General features: G+C 43.5%; 1 protein-coding gene across 1 annotated transcript in view; it reads left to right on the plus strand.

The window, feature by feature from the left end:
* The window catches only part of MTHFD1L (methylenetetrahydrofolate dehydrogenase (NADP+ dependent) 1 like), a 163,137-nt gene that overhangs the window by 32,776 nt on the left and 107,388 nt on the right, over nt 1-22,973 (plus strand). The window contains exons 9-16 of the mRNA XM_054570112.1: nt 1,452-1,543; nt 2,993-3,090; nt 5,660-5,833; nt 12,951-13,087; nt 14,549-14,595; nt 18,381-18,488; nt 19,354-19,428; nt 20,702-20,804. Coding sequence (XP_054426087.1) covers nt 1,452-1,543; nt 2,993-3,090; nt 5,660-5,833; nt 12,951-13,087; nt 14,549-14,595; nt 18,381-18,488; nt 19,354-19,428; nt 20,702-20,804 — 834 coding nt within the window. The remainder of the gene's footprint in view (nt 1-1,451; nt 1,544-2,992; nt 3,091-5,659; nt 5,834-12,950; nt 13,088-14,548; nt 14,596-18,380; nt 18,489-19,353; nt 19,429-20,701; nt 20,805-22,973) is intronic.

A 22,973-nucleotide genomic window follows, 5' to 3' on the forward strand; every position in this document is an offset into this window, starting at 1 on the left:
GTAACTTCTGATCCCTTCACCTTGAGAAACCATCTTGCATTTTTCCCCTAAAAAAGCAGTATATTTAATTTTATGGGATGGGATATAATAGAAGGAAAATGATATAAAAGTATTACTGACATTCAGGTAGCTTTCTTCAAAAAGAGAAATACTGGTAGAGAATACAAGATTCTTCTAAGGTTTAAACTGCGTGTGTGTGTGTGTGTGTATTTTGTATTGTGTTTAAAATCTTTGTTGATTTTAGCCACATTCTGTTCTATGCAAGGCAGTGGTTCAGATTATGAGAGGAATTATTCACTGTGTAATTCTATAGGCAAAATATTCTTTATCCACATGGGTATTTGTGATTCTGTTCCGGGAACATGCATTTCTAAATTGATACCAGTTCCTAGAATGTAGCTTTTTCCTATGTCTCCATCATTTAAAGATAGAGAGAAGCGTATTTCTTTTCCATAGTGGTTGGACAAGACCTTCAGATCAGATCTCCAGTGATTCAAACAAAACCAAACAAATTTCTCTCCTTCTTTAGACTCTTGGCACTTGCCTGAATATGATTTATAAAACTGAAGTGTCGCTAATCTTTAAACAATGCCCAGGGGATATGATTTACCAGCACCCTTAATACATTTGACAATAGAACATCACAGAACACTTACTCTGAAGTGTTTTGTTCTCTCCCTCGCAAAGGACTGTCAGCAAAATCGGTAATTTAAAAGTGAAGTGGCCAGAAAAAAGGGAAAGAGTTTCTTGTTTCTTAATTCGAAAGAGTTGCTATTAGAAATGTTTCTTTTCTCTAAGGAAGGATGTCAGCTAAAGCATTTTACATGTGTATTTACTTTTTATAAACTTTGAAGTGCCAACTGAGGGAGGGAAATGTAGAATTCTTATAAGTGCCTCTCTATTTTGAAAACCAGGTAATCCCCAAAATTAACATCCTAAAATTTCTCAGTTTTGATGGGAAATTGGCCATATCACTTTTATGGCAGGAATTTTTTAAATTATCAAAGAAAGCCTGAGCTTTCATGTAACACTCTGGCTGAGCTTATTGCATACGAGTCTAGTACCTCTTCTTATACTCTATTCATGAGTGAAATTGCTTTTATTTTATAAAATAAATCATACACACTGTATGCCAAGCACTTACATACCATGTTCTCACCAAATTCTATGAGGTTGATACTACCCTCATCAATTAACAGGCTCAGAGTCTCAGTTGCTAGTAAGAGGTAGAGGTAAGATTTTAATCCAGTCTACATTCCGTAGCCCAGGCGAGAGCCCCGAGGTGGTGCCAGGGATGGTGACCCCCCCGTAGCTGTGCCTGCCGTGCCCCCTAACTTGCTTGGATGAAAATGAGAACATCCTTCAGTGTGCCTGCCGGCTTTGTACAAGGAGCACTTGGTTAAAAATGACGATATGCTGAAAGTCATTTTTTTCCCTTAAATTTGTCGCAGGGAAGCTTGGCAGCAGTTCTCCGGGTGTGCACTTTAGCGGTCCCGTCACGGACACTGACGTGAGCCTCCTTGCTGCAGCTCTGCGGATTCAGGTGTGTGTGATACAGCTGCCTGAGAATTTTTGAGTTTGGAGCTTTGATTCATAGTCACTAATATTTTACTAGTTTTTTTCTCACAACAGTCCTCTCAGATAATGGTCTTCCCATTTGATAGATAAGGAAATGGAGCCTTAGAAAAATTCAGGTACTTTGGTCACATGACAGGTATGAGGCCCGGACCCAAATCAGGTTTCATTATTAGTTGCCTATTGCTGTGTAATAAATGACGCCTGAAATTTAGGAACTTAAAACAACAAGCACTTCTCATCTCACAGTTTCTGTGGGCCGGAGAGTTGGGAGCAGCTCAGCGGGACAGTTCTGGCCCCGAGTTCCTCCTGCAGAGGTGTCTGCTGGGGCCGCGGTCACCCGAAGGCCTGGCTGGGGCAGGGGTACCCTTCCTAGGCAGGGCACTCACGTGGCCATTGCCATTGGTGGTAAATTCCTCGCTGCCCATTGGCAGGGTGCCTCGTTCCCCATCACGTGGACTTCTCTCCAGGGCTGCTCACCACGTGGCAGCTAACTTCCCCCAGAATGAGCAATCTGCAGGAAAAAGAACAAAGAGGAAGCTGCGGTCGATTTTATGACTTTGTCTCCAAAGTCACGTGCCTCCACTTCCTTTTTCCCTCTCCACTGGAAGCGAGCCACCAGTCTAGTTCATGTTCAAGAGGACGAGAATGGGGCTCACCACTTGCAGACAGGAGGAGTACTAAAGGATTTGTGGACATCCTTTGGAATTGCCACCATCCGTGTGACCTAAAGCCCAAAGTCTCCAGGTCTCCACTACGCTGGCTTCTGACTGGTCCAGGGCCTGCAGGGATGGCGCCGGCCAGCAGAGGCACTAGCTGCCAGTGGAGGAACCGGAGCCTCGCATTCATGCCCCAGTAGAGTAATACAGAAGCAAGGTTTAGTTCATTTCTTTCTTACATACACAGCAATACCCAGTTAAAACCGTTCACTTCAGAATGGGATGCAAGGATTGCGTTAGATTTCAACCAAAGTCAAATTTTGTCCCTCTGTGTATTACTATTTAATAATTCTGTCTGCTTCCTCTGTTGTATCAACTGTAGAAGGATTATACTTGTCACGGTGCTACAAAGTTTGGAAGCTAGGCATCCAGCCTGATTATTGATGTATTCTCATGTTTTCCTCATTTTTCTTTTCTGATTGAGATGAAGAACCCACTCTGTAATTTTTAATCTGCGTACTTGATGTCTTAGTGAACACAAACTACTGTAATAGTATATACAGCTTACATATTCCTTTTTAAGAAAAATCTACAAATGTAATTACATGAGAATAAAATTATTCCTGCTCTTTCTGGAGTCATGCAACATCATAATCTTTTCATGGCGTGACATCCCTAAACAGCCCCGTCACAGCCCAGATACGTGTCCTGTCAGCTTCGCCTTGTCTAACATGCTTTCCTCGCTCTTTCTCCTGAAGAACATGGTTGTCAGCGGCCGGAGATGGCTTCGTGAGCAGCAGTACACGAGGTGGAGACTTCACTGCCTGAAACTCCAGCCCCTCTCCCCAGTACCCAGGTACCGGCTGCTTTGCTGTGTTCCGATGTCAGCTCACCAGAGGGCCTCAGACCACAGGGAGCGGAGGGCACGAGTTGTGGAGTTACGGCTTTGACGGCCGATAATGTCACTAAACTGCCACACTGCTTCTTCTATTGTTTAAGTACTCCAAAATTAAATAACAATGAACATGTTTACCATATCCTATCATTTCTAATATATGTATATATTTTTATTTCTGAGATCAAGATGCACCTTACTGTCCATAAAATAATGGTGTCTTAGATTTGATCAAACACGGTAATGTAATAATTGGAATATGCTCTTTAGTGTTAGAAACACGCAAGTATGTCTTCTTGGTTTTAATGGCCATGTCAGCCCCCCGCTGGGGGTAAATAGCCGACCAAACCAAACGCCAGTCTCTGTGGGGAGCGTGCTCAGCTTTTTCAGAGCATAGTAATATCCGCTTCCCGACAGGATGCTCTGTGATAGTTCAGACGGATATTTTCTTCAGAGTGGGATTTAATGAAGTGTAAGTTACATATTCTCTCTGTATAAAACTGGATACACAAACAGGGGGACCCAGTCTCAGCATGTTGAGCATAGTTAGATAAGCTCTCTGAGCCAGAGAAATGCTTTCCCCCTTGGCTCCCCTCCCCCTCTGTTGAGTGGGCCCCGCCCCTTTCATCGAAGGCGGGCACGATGCCAGCGCTTCCCAGGGGGCCCCAGCTTCCCCCGGTGATCCCACAGCCACTGTTGGGAAACACAGTGTCAGCAGTAATTGGCTAAGTTTTCACTTGCTGACCAGTGTCTTTTTAGAACTGACCTCTGTCTCCGTGGGCAGTCACTGACGCTGGGGTTCGGTGAAGCCCCGCAGGCCAGAGCAACCCTCCAGGCTTTGCTTCTGCCCCTGAAATAGACTAAACACCCGAGTCATCTTCTGTCTTCCTTAGTGCACGCATTCCAAGGAGTGCTGTTTTCTGTAGTATCATCCTTGTAGCTCTGTAATGTTTCATAAAATACTTTTCAAGTTACTTATGTCAGTATAGAACCTTAATTTTTAAAAGTAAATGAGTAAATTCTACTTACAGGGAGCAAAGAAAACAAAATGGAGATGTGCTCCACCAAATTGTGTATCATAATCTTTGCATAAATCAACATAAATTCTACTTGGAGGGCGAGTGCTTTAATTGCTTAACCAAATTTGACTGCTAGAGCCACTGGGGAAGAGAAAGCAGGCTGAGGAGTTTATAAATTACTCAGAAAATCAAAATGATGTCACCCTCACTCTTCAGCCAGTGAGGAGAGAAGACCTTGAAGATTTTCCAAGAGCGGGCTCTTCAATGTAGGAGATGGCGGCAGGAGAGGGGCTGGGGGGCAGGCGGGGGAGAGAAGCCTGGAAAGTAAATGCAGCAGGAGCCTGGGCAGTGAAGAGGGACAGGGGTGGGCAGTGCCGGGGACAGGGAAGCAGAGAGCCTGGCTGGAGACACCCAGCTCAGCCCACATCTGGCCCAGGGTGCCCTCTCCTCGCTCTGAGCGGTTCTCCTGCCCTTCGGAGAAATTGGGACTGGAGGTAGCCTTGCTGTTATTTCATGTGCCAAGGTCAGCCCCCTGCCATGGGGTCCTGGTGGGTCTGAGAGTAGATCGTCAGCAGCAGCAACAGAAACACACCAGAGCAAGGGGCGATCTGCCCCCGCCTCCCACTGCAGAGACTGCTGTGCCCCCAAACGGGTTCCCGGGCCAGTTCGGGAGCAGGCAGCTGTCTCCTCAGTCTCCGATGCCTGCTCTCCCACACCCTGGCTGGTGCCTGCCAGGTCGCCCTCTCAAATAGGTGGCCAGGCAGGCGGATGGGCGGCCAGAACCCCCAGTGAAAAAGCGGCCGAGCTCAGGAGCCCCCAGAGGCTTCCTCTGGGAAGGTCAGCACACACTGATTTTCATTGCACTCTTGAGAGGTGAGCCACGGTGTCCCATCTTGCCAGATGGAAAATAGAATAAAATGTTTGCCCAGTGACACGCAGAGCTCCCATATTTTCCTGTGTCTGAAGCTGAGCTTTGGGAATTGGGTCCATTGCAGTGATGTAATTAATAAAGTATTTTGAAATAGGATCTTGGACTTGAAATAAGAGAGAGGGAAAGTATAGACACAGATAAAACAAAGTAGCACTTTCACACTTTTGAGTAGCGGAAAGACACATGTGACTAGCCCAATAAGAGAGCATTATGCAGTAACCCATCTATTTGTGGTTAATGGATACAGCAATGGCGCATAGAAAGTGTCCTGCTCTGTAACGAATTTATACTTACGGCCACATTGTAATCTACAGCCTCCCCTCCTATGGCATAGGTGTATATTACAATGGGACAAGAACAGAATTCTAGGATCTTTACCAGTTTTGAAGAGTTGCTTCTCTAAAGCAATGTACCATTTTCTCATTTCTCATTGTTAGCAATTGTGCTTAACCCTGCTTGGGAGAAAGGGCCATGAAGCCCTCGCATTGATTCAATTGTTGGCATGGGGTATGGTTGTTTTCACTCTAGCAGCGACCGCCTAAGCTGAGAAGACTCTTGCCTTTTATGTGTTTCCCCCCAGTGATATTGAGATTTCAAGAGCACAGACTCCAAAATCCATGGATGTCCTTGCCAAGGAGATAGGATTGCTTGCAGATGAAATTGAAATCTATGGCAAAAGCAAAGCCAAAGTACGTTTGTCCCTGCTGGAAAGGTTAAAGGATCAAGCAGATGGAAAATATGTCTTAGTTGCTGGGTAAGACTACTTCAAATTTTATTTTACTAACAAGACATGCTTAGCAGACTCCTTTCCCTACCACTACCTCTGTCATCACGCCCCTCAGATCCATCCCCTCCTCAGATTTGACATTATCTTGTCCTTAGACAAGAGGTAAGTTTTTATTGTCAGTGCAAAACAAATCGGTCTCTACAAAATATAGAGTGTAATAAATTACTAATTCAGTACTGTATTTTTTGTTTGTTTGTTTCTTATGTTGTGTTTTGGTCCCTCTTGCTGTCCATCTTGGATTTTTCCTTTAGTTTTCAGGATAAAAATTAAACAAGAATTGAAAGTAAAATATTTTGAACTGAGCAGGGAGTTTTTATATTCAACTTAGAAATGAGCCTGGCAAATGTACAGATAATTCCATGAAACTTTGAGTTTCCCATTCATGTCTTTAATATTTCTTAATGTATTTGAATTGTAAAAACTCAGTATTTACTTGTTTATTTATTTGCACTTCAAAATTGCTGTTGGGCCAAAGACAAATGCACAGTATTTAGGAGACGGAGTGTTTGTTTGTATTTTCCTTATTTTAAAAAACAAAATGCATTCACTAGCTGAAAAAAATGATAGAAAACAAGGGATTTCAAATATTTATTCAGTGTGACCTGAGGGAACATCCAGAGACCATATAAATTCCTTTGTTGTTTTATGGCTTCATTGCACAGGCTTGCTCGTGACATGCAGGCCAAAGCTGGAGGCATGAAAACCTCTTAACAGACAGAGACATTTCTTAAAGTTGGACTTGACTCGTCATTAACTTTCTTCTTACATATTTAATTATTAAATCTAAGCACTTTATTTCTTTATCTGGTTATAAAAATCACGCATACTCATTGTAGAAATATTTCAAGACTAAGATAGTATAAACAGGAAAGTGAAATATCCCAAATTCCGGCGCCCAGAGGAAGCAGCTGGTCACCTTTGAGACCGTCCTGACACAGATGCGGCCGTTCCTAAGTGGGATTCCTCACACGGCCCTTCCAGCGGCCACCTGATTGCTCCGCAGCACGCTGTGCGCCCAGCTCCCTGCGAGTCGCTGCAGAGCCACGGTACCATTTTTCATGACTACGTAACATTTCACTGCTCGCCCCCACGATTCTTCAAGTGCCAAGGAGCAGGTCCCAGGCGGAGCGAGTGGTATCAGTGGGGATGGGCTCATTGCCCACATCTGCCCGGCACTGAGAAGCACGGCTGCGGCCCAGCCGTGGATAATAGTACAGCACGTTTCTAATGCTTCACGTTTATTGAGGCAGGAAAATGACTCGAAAATGTCATAGAGATGTCCCATAATTCATTTAACCAAGTCTCTATTGCTGGGCACTTGACTTGTTTATCTTTTTTGGCCATTATAAACAGGGCTAAAATCACCAACCTTGGGCATACATATTTGTTCATTTGTCCAATGTCTCCTTAGGAAAAATCCCCAGATGTGAATTCAGTGTTTCAAAACTACAAATAAAGATAAAACTACAAAAAAATCAAGACACGATGCATAATGTCACCTCTTTAATGGTGTCGTAATTGCTTCATGTCTCCTCTCCCTTCCTGCTCCCCCTTCCCGCCCTCTCCTTTTCCTTCAGCTCCTTCTGTTACTGTTTTGTAAGAGGAGTCAGCTGCCAGTGGCTTCCGGAGTCACGGTGGTTTTAAGGAATTCCGACCTGGTTGCAGCGCCTCAGTTGCCTGTGGCTTCAGCCTTCTCCTTCAGGCAGCCGGGCTCACTTAGAGTTGGACTCTGGACCCTAATGGGGTTCTTTGCAACCGAGGACTCCCCCGCCCCAACCCTAATGTCCCATAACTGAGCCGAGTGGCAGGAAAGCTCCTTGCCAAGAGGTGTTGGTCCTCTGTCCTGGGCAGTCTGTGAAAGGAGCCAGCTGACTGGGGGGGGGGGGGGGGTTTCCTGGGTCCCTGAGTTGGCAGCGTGTGTCTAGTCAGTGTTGCTTTATATACCTACGTTTGATGAAGTTTTGAGTAGACAAACTTGGATGTTGAGAATTTACAAAGTTCCGCATCTTGTCCACAGATTGGCTTTCCTTCCCCCAGACTTAGGTGACCTTGGAGAGTGGGTTTGCCGGATAACTCACCCTGTTTAGGACAGGAGGACTTAAGGAAAACTCGGTTTCGAAGGAAGAGACATGCAGCATTTTTTCATATGGAGTGGCTGGGGTTTACTCTCTTTTGGACCTTGGAAATAAAAATACAAGTGTAGACATGGCCCGATCCTTAGCTGGGAACACAGAATTGGTGCTTCCAAAACAAAAGCTCTGCAGGTATTGCTCTCAGGTTCCCAACCTGAAACCGTACTTTGTCGAAGCCCGGCCTCGAGCCATATGCTGGGGACCAGCCACTAACATGGCTAACTGGGGTCACAGCCACACACGGGCCTGCACCCGGGAGAGCACCGCTCTGGACTGTCTCTCTCTCCTATTTATGTGTACAGTTGGGCTGAAGAAGCCAGGCTGCCATGTTGTAGACAGAAATGAAAATTAAACCTGATTTCTCTAGTACAAATTTAACCCAAAGAGATCAGTTCTTTTCTGAAATTGTGGTGTAAGTTGCCTTACTGAACAGAAGACCTACAGAGGGATGAAAATTAAATTTTGTTCCTTTCAAATGCTTCAGGAAAGGAAAAAAGCTGTAAGGGTACAATTTTGAGATGTATATGCATCTTTAGCAGAGCTTGAAAGTTTTAGAAAATATATACTACACTGTATTCTCTGAGAGAGGAATAAACTTCCCCTGTCAACACAACAAATGACATTAAAGTGTGTAAACTGCCTCTGATATCTAATCTCTTTAATAGCTGGATGCCTGAGATTAGTTTAAAGCACAGACATTTTTACCTCCATATTTTTACTTTTGATCAAGTCAGTTATGGAGAAGTGACATTATCAAACCATTATACACTTTAGAAATACAAATGATCTCTCCATTAAATGGAGAATTTTTCTGAAAAGTTTTTTAAAAAAATTCTGAAAATAATGTTGGCTCATTGTATAAAAATTTAACATGAAGAGTAAAAAAGGAGAAAACTAAACTTCTCATTACTCAGAAGTGTTAAAAATCCTTATATTTCCTGCCAGGATTTTATCTATGCATTTGTCCTTTTTACACATTGAGATCGTGCCATAAATACCACTTTGTGGCCTGCGTTTTTGCCTAAATACTGTAGCATAAAGCTTTTCCCATGCTTTAGAATTCAGATGCCCACATCATTTTTTAATAAACCTAAATAAAATATTTGTTATTGTACATTTCAATTTGTGTGTAAATGCAATTTAAATATATCGACAGCGAGATGAATATATAAAAGACTGGATTAACATTTTTTTCTACTATTAATAACCCAAATGCAGAACAGATTAATTTGTTTTAAAAAGCTATCCTTCGAACTTTAGAATTTCTTATTTTGTCAGAATCATCTGTATTTCATCAGCTACACATCGCCTGGTATTTACACCTACACATCACTTTATTTGCTTTGCCTGACAAAATGAAAAGTATTGGGAATTGTTCAGGGAAACATGCCAAAAGAATCTTAGGGGCTCTTGAGTTTTACATATTTTCCCAGTTACAGTAATGAAAAGGAATTTGTTTGAGAACTTGACTCGGAGTGCAGCTGTGGGGCATTGAATGTGTGTGCAGGAGCAGCCTCCCCTGGCCCTTTACTGATTGCTATGCGGAAGTTTCTAGAACTTCTCTGAATTGCTTGAAAAGAGCAGTTAAAAAAGAAGCCCAAATCAGTCTGCGAAGAGACTGAATTTCACATTAAAGGAAAATTAAAATTATTCATGTCACTTTTGTTTTCTGTAGAGTGCCAAACACCCTACTTTTTTTTTTTAACTTTTTAATTTACTTAATTTACCTTTTTTTACTGTTTCAACCCCTATCTTGGTCTCTGTGGAAATAACCTTTATTAGCTTTTCTAAGATTGTGCTTTTCTGCCTCAGGTAACTAAAATATCTGTGAGTTCTTTATTTATTTGCATTACTTGCAAAATAGGATAGAGGTGTTTAGAAGAAACCACTAGTGACAGGACCTTTGAACTATTTATCTCTGTCACGTGTGATAGAAACACAACCAAACAGGATGTGGAATTTATCTTTAGATAATAGAAGTCTTTCTAAAAAACCCTCCGTGTCATGGCGATGCCTGGGTGAGATACACATTCATGTGCTGTTTGAGCATCCAGTTTTGGAGTCCACAATGAGATCCATGGCTAATGGCAATAATGCTGTTTAACAAGATTCTAGACTTTGAGAACATTTCAAAGTGTTACCACTGCAGAAGCAATCGATTTGATCTTCGAGAACATGGTAGACTTCTTTCACACCGTGTCCACGTTGGCTCAGAGAGCACTTCAGTAAGTTTTTACTGCAGGTGTCAGTAAACATATGTCTCAGAAAAGGTGTTAAAATCCCTTTGCCAACCATTTTGTGCTCATCTGTGCCCTGGAAAGGTGACAGGAATACAGTGACATCGGGCATAATCCTTCACCCGAGCAAGCTCACGGCCAGGCCAGTAAGGGAACCAGGTGTGTCCGGAAGCTTTGAGCGACGCCCTCTGGCAAGTTACAGAATAAACAGATAGTACAGGCCATGGGGTGTCAGAGGGAGCAGACCCGTCAGCCGGGGCAGGTGAGGAAAGTAATGAACAAAAGTCACAGGTCTCTCTCCCTAAACTCACAGTTCTTATAGAAAAAGAAATTAGGTTGACACGGTCCTTGTTTTCTGCGTCAACCTGATAACTTGGAAGCCGAGCGAAGGACACGGGGATGGCAATTAAACCACATTTTGATGCCATATGCAAAACTGAGGTGGAATAAGTTTTGATTGTAGCTCTCCTTTTATTGCCCCCAGTAAATACTTCCTACTTTCGGCTTTTCCTGACTTGTAACCATTGGCAGAAAGCTGAGCGGTCCTGTGTTTCTAATTAAGACTTGGATGGTGCACTGCAGTTTTGAGGAGGTCATCCCTGGGCGGGTCTGCTCTTGGCCGTCTCTGGCAGCTCTGTTAGCACATCCTTGGGACTGAAAATGTAACCCTTCGCGTGAAGTTTAAGTAAACCACCAACTCCTTTGCAAACTGTGAGAGCTCAGTTAAATAGGAAGTTGACTCAAAGCATAAACACCTTCACGTCACTTTGACTCTTCGTGTCGCCCAGGTATCATGCGGTTGGAGGAGTCCGAGGGTCGCTTCACCAAACCGGGCAGGCTGGCTCCCCAGCTCCCTGCCCGCAACCTCCTTGTTGCTAAACTCAGCGGCCACTTCTCGGTCCTCGCCGGGCTGCAGACCTCTTCAGACTCTGGACACCTCCTTGGTTTTTTCCTATTGCACCCTGCCTCCTCCTCAGGGCTTCTTTTACCTCCTACTGCTCTTTTGGCTTCCTTTTGCTCTCTCGGACTATTCCTTAAGAGAAAACCTTCTTAACAATTTTGTTATCTTTTTTTTCTTATTCTGTTCACTCTCACTGACTGATCTTACCCGTTCCCATGCTTTAAATGGCTAATTATAGTTAACAGTTTCCATCCACAGAAATAACCTTGTAAGGTCAGAATACTTGCCTGTTTGATTTCCAGTTCTACTAATTGTATGACCTTGGGCAAGGTACTTAAATGCCTTGTGTTTCAGTTTCCTCATTTTTCAAATAGGGATAAAAATAATTAACCCCAAAAATGTAACAAAGAGCCTAGCATATTGACAACCCAAAACCCACTCTCAGTTTTGTCTGGCTATATTTATTTATTTCTCGGGTCTCAGTTTAGATTATTACTTCTCCAGGAAGCCTTCCCTGATGTTCCAAATCTAGTTAGATCCTCCTTCCATGTGTTCTCGTAGTACAGTCTAACTGCCGTGTTCCCTCTTTCTTAGTGCTTATCACATTCATTGTAATTGCTCAATGAACTGTGCATGTATCTCATCAATTAATGAGCTCTGTGTGTGGGCAGTGATATAATCCACCTTGGTCATTGTGTGTCCCCAGGGTCTAGTAGCCTGGCACTCAGTGGTACTTAATATATACTTGCTGAATGAATGTTTGCATGTCTCTGGTGGGCTGGGAGACTTGAGGATGATGTATCTAAGGGCATTGCTTTGTGGTCATTTCACTGGATTTTGCAGGTCAGAAAATTCTATCACCAGTTTTGTTTTGGTTGAGTATCCTGGACAACCTGACTCTCACCATTAACGCATAGAAGACAGTATTGTAAGCTTAAGTGAGTTTTTAAAACTTGTCACAATGCTTAGAATATGCTAGGGAACAGTTTTATGGGGTCTTACATGGGGATGTAACACGCGCACACTTGTCCTATCACATAATACTGTGATATTGTTACATCTTCACGTGATGTTTAGCTACGTGGCTGTCGTAGCCAATGATAAGCTCCCCAAAGCACTGATGATCTCCTTAGGGCACTGAGGAGCTTTGGACTCTTTCTAAGTATTTGAGGATCTGTTGTGTGTGTGGGAACGGATGAGGCTTAGTTTGTCTGCAAACAAGAAGACAGGAGGCTGCAGGAATGCAGATACCTCGCTTTTAGGTCAAAGAACCTCCTAATGGTAAAAGCTGTCTGGAAACAAAGCCACTCTGGAGGCAGAGAGCTCCCATTGCTGCTTGTTTTCAGACATGGTGGGGACATTAGGATTCATTCTATTCCTGAGAGTTGAGCCATGCCTCACAGGACCATTGAGTTAGGCCCTCTGCCCACATTATGTCCCCAGTAAATGGCCCTGGAAGAGCAAATGCCAAATTACCCATCAGCAAGAAACGACATGAGCTTCATTTTTGAAATCATTTTGATGGATGATTCTAGCGGTTTCTCGAAGTTGATGTTGTTAGCACCGCTGCCGAATAAATTCTCTTTTTCTGGTCTCTTGGTAAAGTTGTGTCGTTATCTGTATGTTAACCTAAGCATGGCCTGTGTGATGTGGGTAGACTGTAGTGGTTCAAGAAAATTGATTAAGTGGATTTTGAAATGGAACATTCTCTCCTAATATCCTCTGATTTGGCTTTGGTACCATAAGTTTTATTTTGCATAGATTGTCTAGGAAATATTATTAAATTCACTTGTTTTTTTCCTCTCCCAAATCAGGATCACACCCACCCCTCTTGGAGAAGGGAAAAGCACAGTCACAATTGGGCTTGTGCAGGCTCTGACCGCACACCTGAACATCAACTCCTTCGCCTGCCTCAGGCAGCCTTCTCAGGGACCAACTTTTGGAGTTAAAGGTACTTCATTTAAACAATTAATATATTTTTCAGAGCAAAATTTGGCGGGAGGGGTAAAATCTTAAAGTTTAAAAAGAATATCAATAGATGTGGAGTTAAAACTTATCAGAGGAACTAGTACATTTTATCCCTACAGGCACCCCCTCCTCCACACTCTGTAGGTGGAGTTCGCCCCAAATTGGTCCTCCTGTAGAGAGCGCTCCAGTAAGGGTTTTAGTGGGACCTCCACCCCAAGAAGCCTATCCCTTTGGATTCCTGAACAGCGGCAGGTCTCTTGCTCAGCGGTCCAACCTTCAGTAGAATCCTTCTGTTTCATCAGACCCTTCTTTTGCCAAGTGATTTTGAAACTCCGCCATTTATATTGGTGTTTTAGCAACCCAACTGCGGTGAAAGGTCTTTCCATTTCAAGCAGTTAGAGACCCTTTCGGTCAGACTCCAAGACTCATCTTGTTCGGAGTTGCCATGTGGGGCCGGAGGAGCTCTGGACACCAGCCGGCTGCGGATGGAGCCGTGATGGAATTCCTCCCTGGCTGTGGTTGGGCTGATGTCTGGCATCATCCCATTCGCTGCTCTTTCTTTGTTGATTTATCATGAAATCATTCCCCAGCTCACTTTGCAATAGCATCTATTACTTTAATTACTGTTTGTTCTTGACACTTTTTGGGTGTTAGCAGTATTATATTTATATTGTTCTTGCAAATGTAATAACTGCTAACTCATTAAGTACTGATAACTCAGAATGTCATGCATTATGTAGTGGAATGAACACTAGACTTGCAGCCAGAAGGTTGAGGTTTTATTCAGGGCCGAGTCTCTTACTAATGTGTGACCTTTAGCCAATTGTAACCTCTCTGAGCTGCACCTGTAAAAAGTGTAAAAAGGCATAAGCCAGGCTTGTTAGGTTATTTTGAGGACCAAAGGAGACAGTATAGAAAAAGTGGGGTAAACTATAAAATGGTATGGGCATGGAAGGTATTATTATTATTTTAGGAAAAATAAATTTTATTTCATGAAATTGTTTTACAGTGTTGAAGGATAAGCAGCATGGCAAATCTTCTATGTTCTTATCTAAAATAAATGGAAGTTTATAGTGTGTTAGTCTGAATTTAGCAGATGGATTTTTTAAACAAATTTTTTGATACTTCAGTGCATGTGCAACTTAAATGAACGGTAGCCACGCAGATCTAATAATAAATTCATGAAGTAGTCTGCAAGGGCATTTGCTCTATTATTTTTACCCTTTTTTTTGAATGAGGAAACTGAAGTCATTAAACTGCAGAGTTGGCCATAGCATGAGCTCTCTTTCCCTTCCGTTCTCCCTGGGTAAACGGCGCGCGTTCCTCACTGCTTCGGAGGTGCGTGCCTCACATGGGGTCTGGGGAGCCGTGTCCCTAGGGTTCTGTTCGTCTGTGTGGCTGAACTTGGTGACTCATTTTAAATGGTGCCTGCTCTGTTGTTTAGGAGGAGCTGCAGGTGGCGGATATGCCCAGGTCATTCCCATGGAGGAGGTAAGATCGCAAACGGACACATGTCATGTGTCACTGTTTTTCCTTCCTGGCATTTTTTTTCCCGTGTCCCCATAAATACAGCCCCACAGTGTTCAACTCTAAAAGTCCTAAAGGCTCTGGAAACCAGAACCCAACATTCATTGTTATGAGCTACCTATGGGTTTTGTCTATGCCACTTGGTGTAAATATTCATATATTTTGCTGTAGAGATACCGTTTTCGATGAATAGATGCTGAGCCAGGTCCTGCTCGGGGTGTTTTATAGGTAAATTATATGTACATTATATAACACCTCTAAATTCCAAAAAATTCTGAATCCCAAAGCCCTTCTGGCCTCAAGTGTCCCGGATGAAAGGAAGCAGACCTGTATCTCCACCAATCGTCATTTACACTGCCAATTCAGGAGGACTTGGACTCTTCACTTCTGTAAATTAAGACTCCAAAATCGGATAGTTCCCCCAAAATGAGCCAAAGAGGCCAATGGCATCAATTCTTATTTCTCCAGAACCCCTTTGGCCCCTAACAACCACCTCCTTGTCTCCTGTATCTAACTAGTGACCAGGTCTCATCGCTCCTCCTCTCTGCATCCGCCTCTTAGTTCGGGTCCTGAGAAATCGTCCTAAAACCCACGTCTGAGCAGGTTGCGTCCCTGTGCAGTATATTTCAGTAGTTAGGCCGTCCTGCGCACCCAGCATAGCGTGGCGTGCCCTCCTGGGCGCTGCTGCTCTGCTGTCCTCTCCTGTCTCACTGTCTTGGGTCCCAGGTGAACCCTCCTCTCCCCACCCATCACACTCCTCGCAGACTCCTGCCCTGGAATGGTCTTCCCTTTTCTGCCCTCCCTGCCCAGCTGACACTCCCCGGTTCTGTTCCAGCCACTGATTTTCCTCCTACTCTGTGTTTATCGCCATCTGGTTTGGTCAGCTGTTAGAGACCTTAGGCCCTAGCATTATGCAGAGTGCCCAGCAATAGTTGATGCCCACTAGGAGATACTTGTTGGTTTGGTCAAAGGACTAGAAATGACACTTACCCATGAAGGTCTGGATAATCTTCAAGTATTAGGGCTGGGGGGTGAGAAAGAATAGTTCAGGCATTGCTGAGAGTAATACTCTCCAGCCGAAAGACCCAGCGCCAGGAGGCCAGGTCAGGGATGGCGCACACAGACCACACCCAGGGGAACTGCTCAGGATTTAGCCAGCAAATACTGAAAGGGCATTGATGTCCAGCTGTCATATGGCCTCAGCTGCATGGCTCAGAGTTGGGCCACACTTAAGGCATAAGACAGCTGGAACTACCTCATTGTGGTTGAATAGGTGAGACAGTCAGGCGGTTAGTTTGTTCCTGGAGTTCGAGGACCTCCTGCATCTTCTTCTCTCAATCTGCAATGCTGAGCACAGTGCTTGACGCTCAGACGATGTTTGTTGACAGAGTGCATGAACAGACAGTGTGTACTGGACGAAACTTATTAATAGATCATGGGAAAATATTAGAAAAGAATTCCAAATGGATTGATGAATTGAGAGTAAAAATACTAAGACAGAAGGGTGAGAAGGAGCCAGCCTTGTAGAATAAGGAAAGCGGTTTAGGCGGCCGGGCCTGCTCGTGGGAACGCTCTGAGGCGGACAAGGGTCTGGCCTGTTTGGGGGACGCAGGAGGACACCGGCGCGGGCCAGCAGGGCACAGAGAGAGCCGAGGTACAGACTGGGCAGGGGCCAGCTCTCTGCTGCTGTCAAAGGCCACAGCCAAGAGAGTGGACATGATGTGAAATGTCACGGTCAGCTGTTAAAGGGATCTGGACAGGGTTTTCTAAAAATCACTCTGGCCCCTGTACCAGCAATAGATTGATGCGGGCCTGAGTGGACCCACGAGTCTAGTAAGGAGACTGGGCAAGTAGCCCAGAGAAGGGATGGTGGAGGCCTAGCCCAGGATGGTGGCAGTGAGGATGGAAAAAAAGGATGACAATGATTTACGACATGTTTCCTGATGTTTGCAGAATTAGATGTCAGGGGAAGGGGTGAGAAAAGGGGGAAGATGCAAGGATGCCATGCATGTTACTGGGGAGAGCAAGGCTGTAGAATCACTTATTGAAATGGAGGACCAGGGCTATGATGGGTGTGAGCCTGGGTCTGGGGTGGTGAAAGGGAGGGGGGTCGTCCGAGGAGCGCTGCGGGGGGCCTGTGGGCATCCACGGGGAGCGCAGATGGACAGCCGGAGAGGAGAGCTCACAGGGCAGTTCCAAAAGGGGCACATGATTCCCTAGAGACATCAGAAAGGAAGTCACAACGAACCAAGAAATGTTTATCTTCACTAATGATCAAATTAGTCTACATTAAAACTACTATCAGATATCATTTTACTTATCAAATTGACAGAGTTAGATTTTTTAAAGGTAGCTATAATACCAAATTTTGGCAGAGAGAAACTGAAGAACACTTTTATGTACTGCTGGAAAGTGTTGATAAAACTTTTCTGGAGGGAAGCTAGAAATATGTATCAAGAGCCTTAAAAATATTTCTATCGTTTGGCTCAAATAAATCCATTTTTAGTTAATCCTAAAGAAAAATTGCATGTGCAGAGTCAATTTAAAAAACCATTTATCTTCACAGTTCATAGTATTAAACAATTAGGAAAAAATAATAACAGGATATCAAATTAACTATATTTCAAAGACTGATGATATAAAAAATGTCAGTACTATGACCATTAAGTGTAAAAGCTAAGAAATAAACTATTATAGTGTTATGATCTCAATATTTCAAATTAAAAATATTTAATTTTCCTATTTTTAGTGATTATGTGTTTTATGTTATAAAACAAGACTTGAACCAGAAAACAGAAATGTTAATCTTCCAAGAAATGAAAAAAATGCAACTTAAAATAGAATACCACTTTTTTAAATAAATTAACTTATTGTTTTAGTGCAAAGGTCACTTTGTTTCTAAAGTAACTGATCTGGTAGTGTTTTTAGGTGGTACTTCAACCCTTTCAAAAAGCAGTGTGGTGGTATTCTCAAGGTCCTTTAAACCAATAACTACACTGCTGGAAATATATTGCTTATTAGCAACTGATTTTTTTAAAAAAGCGATTTGGATGCATTTTTTAAAAATAATTATATACTTATTTGCAGAAGTCAAAATCTGGAAGCCAGTTAAATTACCAGACATAGGAGACTGAACAATTTTGATATATCTGCTCAATTATACAGCACCTATAAATCGTAACTATACATAAGATTATTACATAATAATAAGGTTTCTTTTAAAGCACATACCATATTATAAGTATGCCAGTTTTACAAACAATAGTCATGCGTGCACATAGGACTGGAAGGAAAATAGCAGAATTGAATTGTGAGAACAATGTATTTTCTGTTTCTCAGAGTTTCTGTTATATTTTATATTATTCTATTGTTACTATTTCATGCCCTGCCTCATTCCGAAGTATATTTGATACGATGCCATTTCTAACTCATAAAACAATGCTGATTTTCATTTCATAAAAATGAAAATACTGTAAGGGAAACAAGAGAAGGACACCAATCACTAAGTCCATCAGAATTCTTCACTCTTCACCTGAGAAAGAAAGAAGCTTTGCAAAAGAATTCTGTACAAGAGTTCTTCATGGTCAAGTGGAACACCCTGACACTGATTTTCTGGTTTAGGCCGTTTTAGGGGCTCAGCTCAGTAGAAGGATATGTAATTAGCATAATATTCTTTTTATTCAGAAAGTCCTTGAGTACTGCCGCGGTGGTTTAAAACAAGTAGAAAGATGTTTTCGTTTCATTTGTAGTTCAACCTTCACTTGACTGGGGACATCCATGCCATCACCGCTGCCAATAACTTGCTGGCTGCTGCCATCGACACAAGGATTTTGCATGAAAACACTCAGACTGATAAGGTGAGAAAGGTTTCCTGGTGACCGTGTGGGCAGTCTTGTCCTCGGATTCCCGGATTCTTCAAGGGTCCGTAGAAAACTTCTGGAGTCTCTAAACTCTCTGAAATTTTATTCAAAACTGTGAATTTACATATGTCCTTTTTCTTGGGAGAGGGTCCATGTTTGGGTCAGATTCTCAAGTGAGTCTATGACTGCTGCCATGTTGCTGGGAGGATTGTGTTCATGGTGCTTTTTAAGCCAAATAGTCTTTGAGACGAGTCTTCAGTTGTGAGGGTCGTTGGTGGGCCGCTTCTCTACGTTCTGTCTGTAGGTCTGATCTCTGTTCTACACTAAGGGGGTTGGTGACAGAGCTTTTTTAAGGCTAGTTGCATGCAGCTGTCTACGCGTGCTGTTAAAGAGCTCAGACCCCCTTGATGGCTTCAGGTGCATGCAGTCTGGGAGGTAAACCGTACACCTGAAAGGAACAGGGTACAGGGTGCCGATTCCTCATCGACATGGACGTGGATAAAAGTGGGGTTTCTGGCACTTTTACAAGGGTTCTGACGACCTCCAATTAAAGTAACTTTCTGGTGAGTTTTTGAAGTCAAACTCAGATAAATATTAATTTGATAGTTAGAAGGCTGTAGCTCAAGAAGTATATATTTATGCAAACTCTTTGCAATGTGCATTCTGTCAGATCTAGTCAGATTTATGAAAACGACAGAACTTAAGGCTGCCTTGCTTATCTTAGCCAAGAATTTTAATAGAGTCTATAATCTAAACAATTTGCTTAGAAATGTAATGGACTTTGTTGTATCCTGTGAATTGTCCAAGCTCGTGGTTGGCCCTTAAACTTTTATGGGGTTTTATTTTTGTTTTGTGTTCTCAGGCTCTGTATAATCGCCTGGTTCCGTTAGTGAATGGTGTTCGAGAATTTTCAGACATTCAACTTGCACGGCTAAAAGTAAGTTCCCAGTGAGTGGTTCCATGAAAAGGAAATGTCGTAGAGACAAATCAGAAAAATTGTCAAAGCCAGAAATTTTGAACTTGGTTTTGAAACCATCTTGGTTTTCAAACACTCTGTCGGGTATTCCACACCAAAGAGACAGAGCACTATCGCAGAGAGAGCACAGAACTGGACGCTTGTGACCTGGACCCCATGCCATTGCCAGGGGTGGGCGAATCAGGCCTCACATTCTTCTTCCTCTGTAACCCGGAGGACTGCCCGCTGGCCCAGGGCACCCGAGTCAGTGAACAAATGAGGATCTCCACGTCCTTCTGTTTCATGAAATTTCCTCCATTTTTAGGAAATAAGATACAGTCTTTGAAAATTCCTCCACCTAAGTTTTTGTTGCAGCAAGATACTAAGCAATCTTTTTTTTTTTTTTTACAGTATTTTTATTTGGGGTTGTTTTACTTTTCAATTACAGTTGACATGATACTAAGCATTCATAATTCTTATCCACATTGTTTTTTCCTAGTGCTATTTGCGGCTTGTCCTACTAATCATTTTAATTTTCCCTTGTTCTTTTTCAGACTAAAAATTAACTTTAATGGTATAATTTATAGGCACTGCTTGGTGATAATTGGTTTTAAAAATTCACCCCTTTGTTTCATACTCAACCAAATGGGTTTGTTGAGCATAACACACAATATACCCCGCTCAGCAGCTGCAGCAAAGTTTGTTGCCCAGACTCTTACACTTCTTCATTAAAAGCCATTTTCTCAGAATGTTTCCCTTGTAGAAATAGAGGCATTATCAATTTCCATGGGTTTTTCCCTTAATGAATTAGAAATAATTAGTTTTGAAAACACAGACATAACATTAACTTGAATTATTGGTATTTGTATTGGAAAAGAGCTCTGAACTGGAGCATCAGTCTTACAGACAGCAGTTTATGTCCCTTCTGAGCACAGCATGTGGTGGCTGTGGAGAGCAACCAAGACCGCAGCAGAGGTGGCACATGCTCTTTGGGTAACACTGACCACGTGACATTTTCAAATCTGTCACATTAAGGGTATATTACAAATTTCAGTATCTTCTACTTACAGGAGATATTGGGTCTTAGGCAATGATTTATATGAGGTCGCCTATCCTACAGTTTATTCAGAGTTCAAGTTCAGTTTTTAAAAAGGCTCTCCAAGTCATGGAGAAAATAAAGGAAGAAATCATTTTGGTTATATCTTGCTTTCTGTTCCTTCTAAAACTTGGTGCATTTTTTCTTCCTGATTATAAGAAACTGGGGATAAATAAGACTGATCCAGGTGCACTGACAGAAGAGGAAATGAGGAAATTTGCCCGTCTCAACATCGACCCCTCCACCATCACATGGCAAAGAGGTGGGTGCTGATCCCCAGATCGGGAGGGCGACAGTGTCCAGCTGAAGCTCTTAAATCAGTTGCACAGAGACACTGTTTTCTTTCTTCCCGTTGCCCGTCCGCCCAGCTTGTGTCTCACAAACCCTCCGTTTATCTGCTTCCCCATCCTCTTCTCTCATCTCTGACGCCTATTTAGGAGAAAAGGCCACACCCCTTCTTCAACCAACTGCGCCGACCAGGCTCGGTCACATCCACTGCCATGCCTTCCCCATGTCCAAGGAAAGTTGCTTAGTTTTCTTCATCTCTGGCCTCTTAGTCTATATTTTTTTTAAATCTATGTCTCTCCTTATTTGTTCTCTCTACTCACCACTCTAATTTCTTCCTTTTATTTTCTTAGCACCATTCTAAGCAGCTCTTAAATTCATATTTTCAGTTCTGAATTTTCTTCTCTTGATCCAGCACATGCTTCCAGCCAGGTACTAGAATATTCTCTAACACTTTGAATGCACCACGGAGGGACTCCCCATTATCTCCATCCTGGTCCTGGCCTTCGTATCTCGCTCTTAGTGGTGACAGGGGAAAACACTAAACATGGAGTAAGGAGCCCTACGTGTGCCCCTGTCCTGCCACTAACTTACTGTGTGACCCTGAGCAAGCCCCGTGCATGTCCTGGGCCTCTGTGGAAAGGGAGATGATAGCACAGCGACAGGAAGGTGGCGAGAGCACTTGGTGAGGGCAGAGGTGCTACGGAGGGTCAGCTGCTGTGTGTTCCCGATGCGTCCAGCGTGACTGTTCTCAGGCCTGCCCACCCACTTTCCCCATTTCTACCCGCTTCTGTTTTTATCAGATGCCTGATACATTGCCGTTACCTTTTATTAGATATTCTTGCTTAAACTTCCATCCCCCAATTCAGTAGGTGCCTATGGTAGAGATGCTGTGCTGTCATTGCCTTGCTCAGTCCTGTGTGACACACTTTTCCCCCATCCCGTGTGGGATAAAATTGCTGTCACATGGCTTAGCTTTAAGGACCACCGCGTGGCGGCCCCTGTCTGCTTCCCAGAGAGGCGGGCCCACCTTCGCTCTTCCGCCTGCCCTGGCCCAGCCTGCCCAGCCTCGGCTCCCTGCCCAGGCCGGCCCAGACACAGCCCAGGCCCACTCCTTTAAGAAGCTTCCCTTCTGGGAATCTGTTCAAATAGCTCATTAAGCACTTAATATTTTCCCACAGACCATGAGACGGGGAGACAAAGACAGAGACTGAATCTCGGCACCGCCGTGTATGAGCTCTGCACCATTCCACAAGTGACTGACTCAGTTTCCTCTGCAAAATAGAACCATAACCCCAGCCTCCCCCTTGCACCGGTCCACGGCCACATGAGAGTGCTTTCTAAACTCTAAAGCCCCACCCAGAGAATGCACAGGTGCCCTGCTGGTAGCAGTTGTCTGATGGAGTATTTCTGTGTGTCTATCTCCCAAACTAAAGGACAGTCACACCTCCCTGGAAACTCGTAAAAGTGTTTCTTATTATAAAAGCAACAACAGTGTAGAGATTTGGAACCGTGGCAAGTGCAGTTAGTGCCGCTGAACGCATCCGCAGGGCTTGCAGCGATGCACCGTCTCCACCGCCTGCACCCAGACCTTTCCATCGTCCCCTGCAAAAACTCAGTGCCCGCTAAACAGCAGCTCCCCGCCTGCCAGCCCCTGGAACCAGCGTTCCACTTTCTCTCCCTATGAATTTGCCTATTCTACATAGAATTGCACAGTAACTGTCCTTCTAGCGTATTTCATCATGCCTAATGTTTTCAGAGTCCATCCACGTTGTAGCGTCTATCAAAAGCCCATTCCTTTTTATGGCTGTATAATATGCCATTGGGTGTGTGTACCACCTTTCGCCTTTTTCATTCACCTGTTGGACCCTTGGTGGTTTCCCCCTTTTGGCTACTGTGAATGATGCGGCTGCGGACGTGGGTGTGCAGATATCTGTTCGAGTTCCTGCCTTCCAGTCCATTGAATGTATGTGTAGAGATTCACTTGCTGGGTCATGTGGTGGTTCAGTGTTTAACCTTTTGAGGACCTTCATTGCCTTCTTCCTGTGACTCAGGTCTCAGCATAATATTAATGTCACCACCTCAGAAATGCTTTTCCTCGCTGCTTAGCCAAAAATAGTACCTCACCCCCGCTAATACCCTGGCA

Source organism: Pteronotus mesoamericanus, unplaced genomic scaffold, assembly GCF_021234165.1.
Source record: "Pteronotus mesoamericanus isolate MK-2021 breed Mesoamerican mustached bat unplaced genomic scaffold, CSHL_Meso_final contig_20, whole genome shotgun sequence".
NCBI lineage: Eukaryota > Metazoa > Chordata > Mammalia > Chiroptera > Mormoopidae > Pteronotus > Pteronotus mesoamericanus.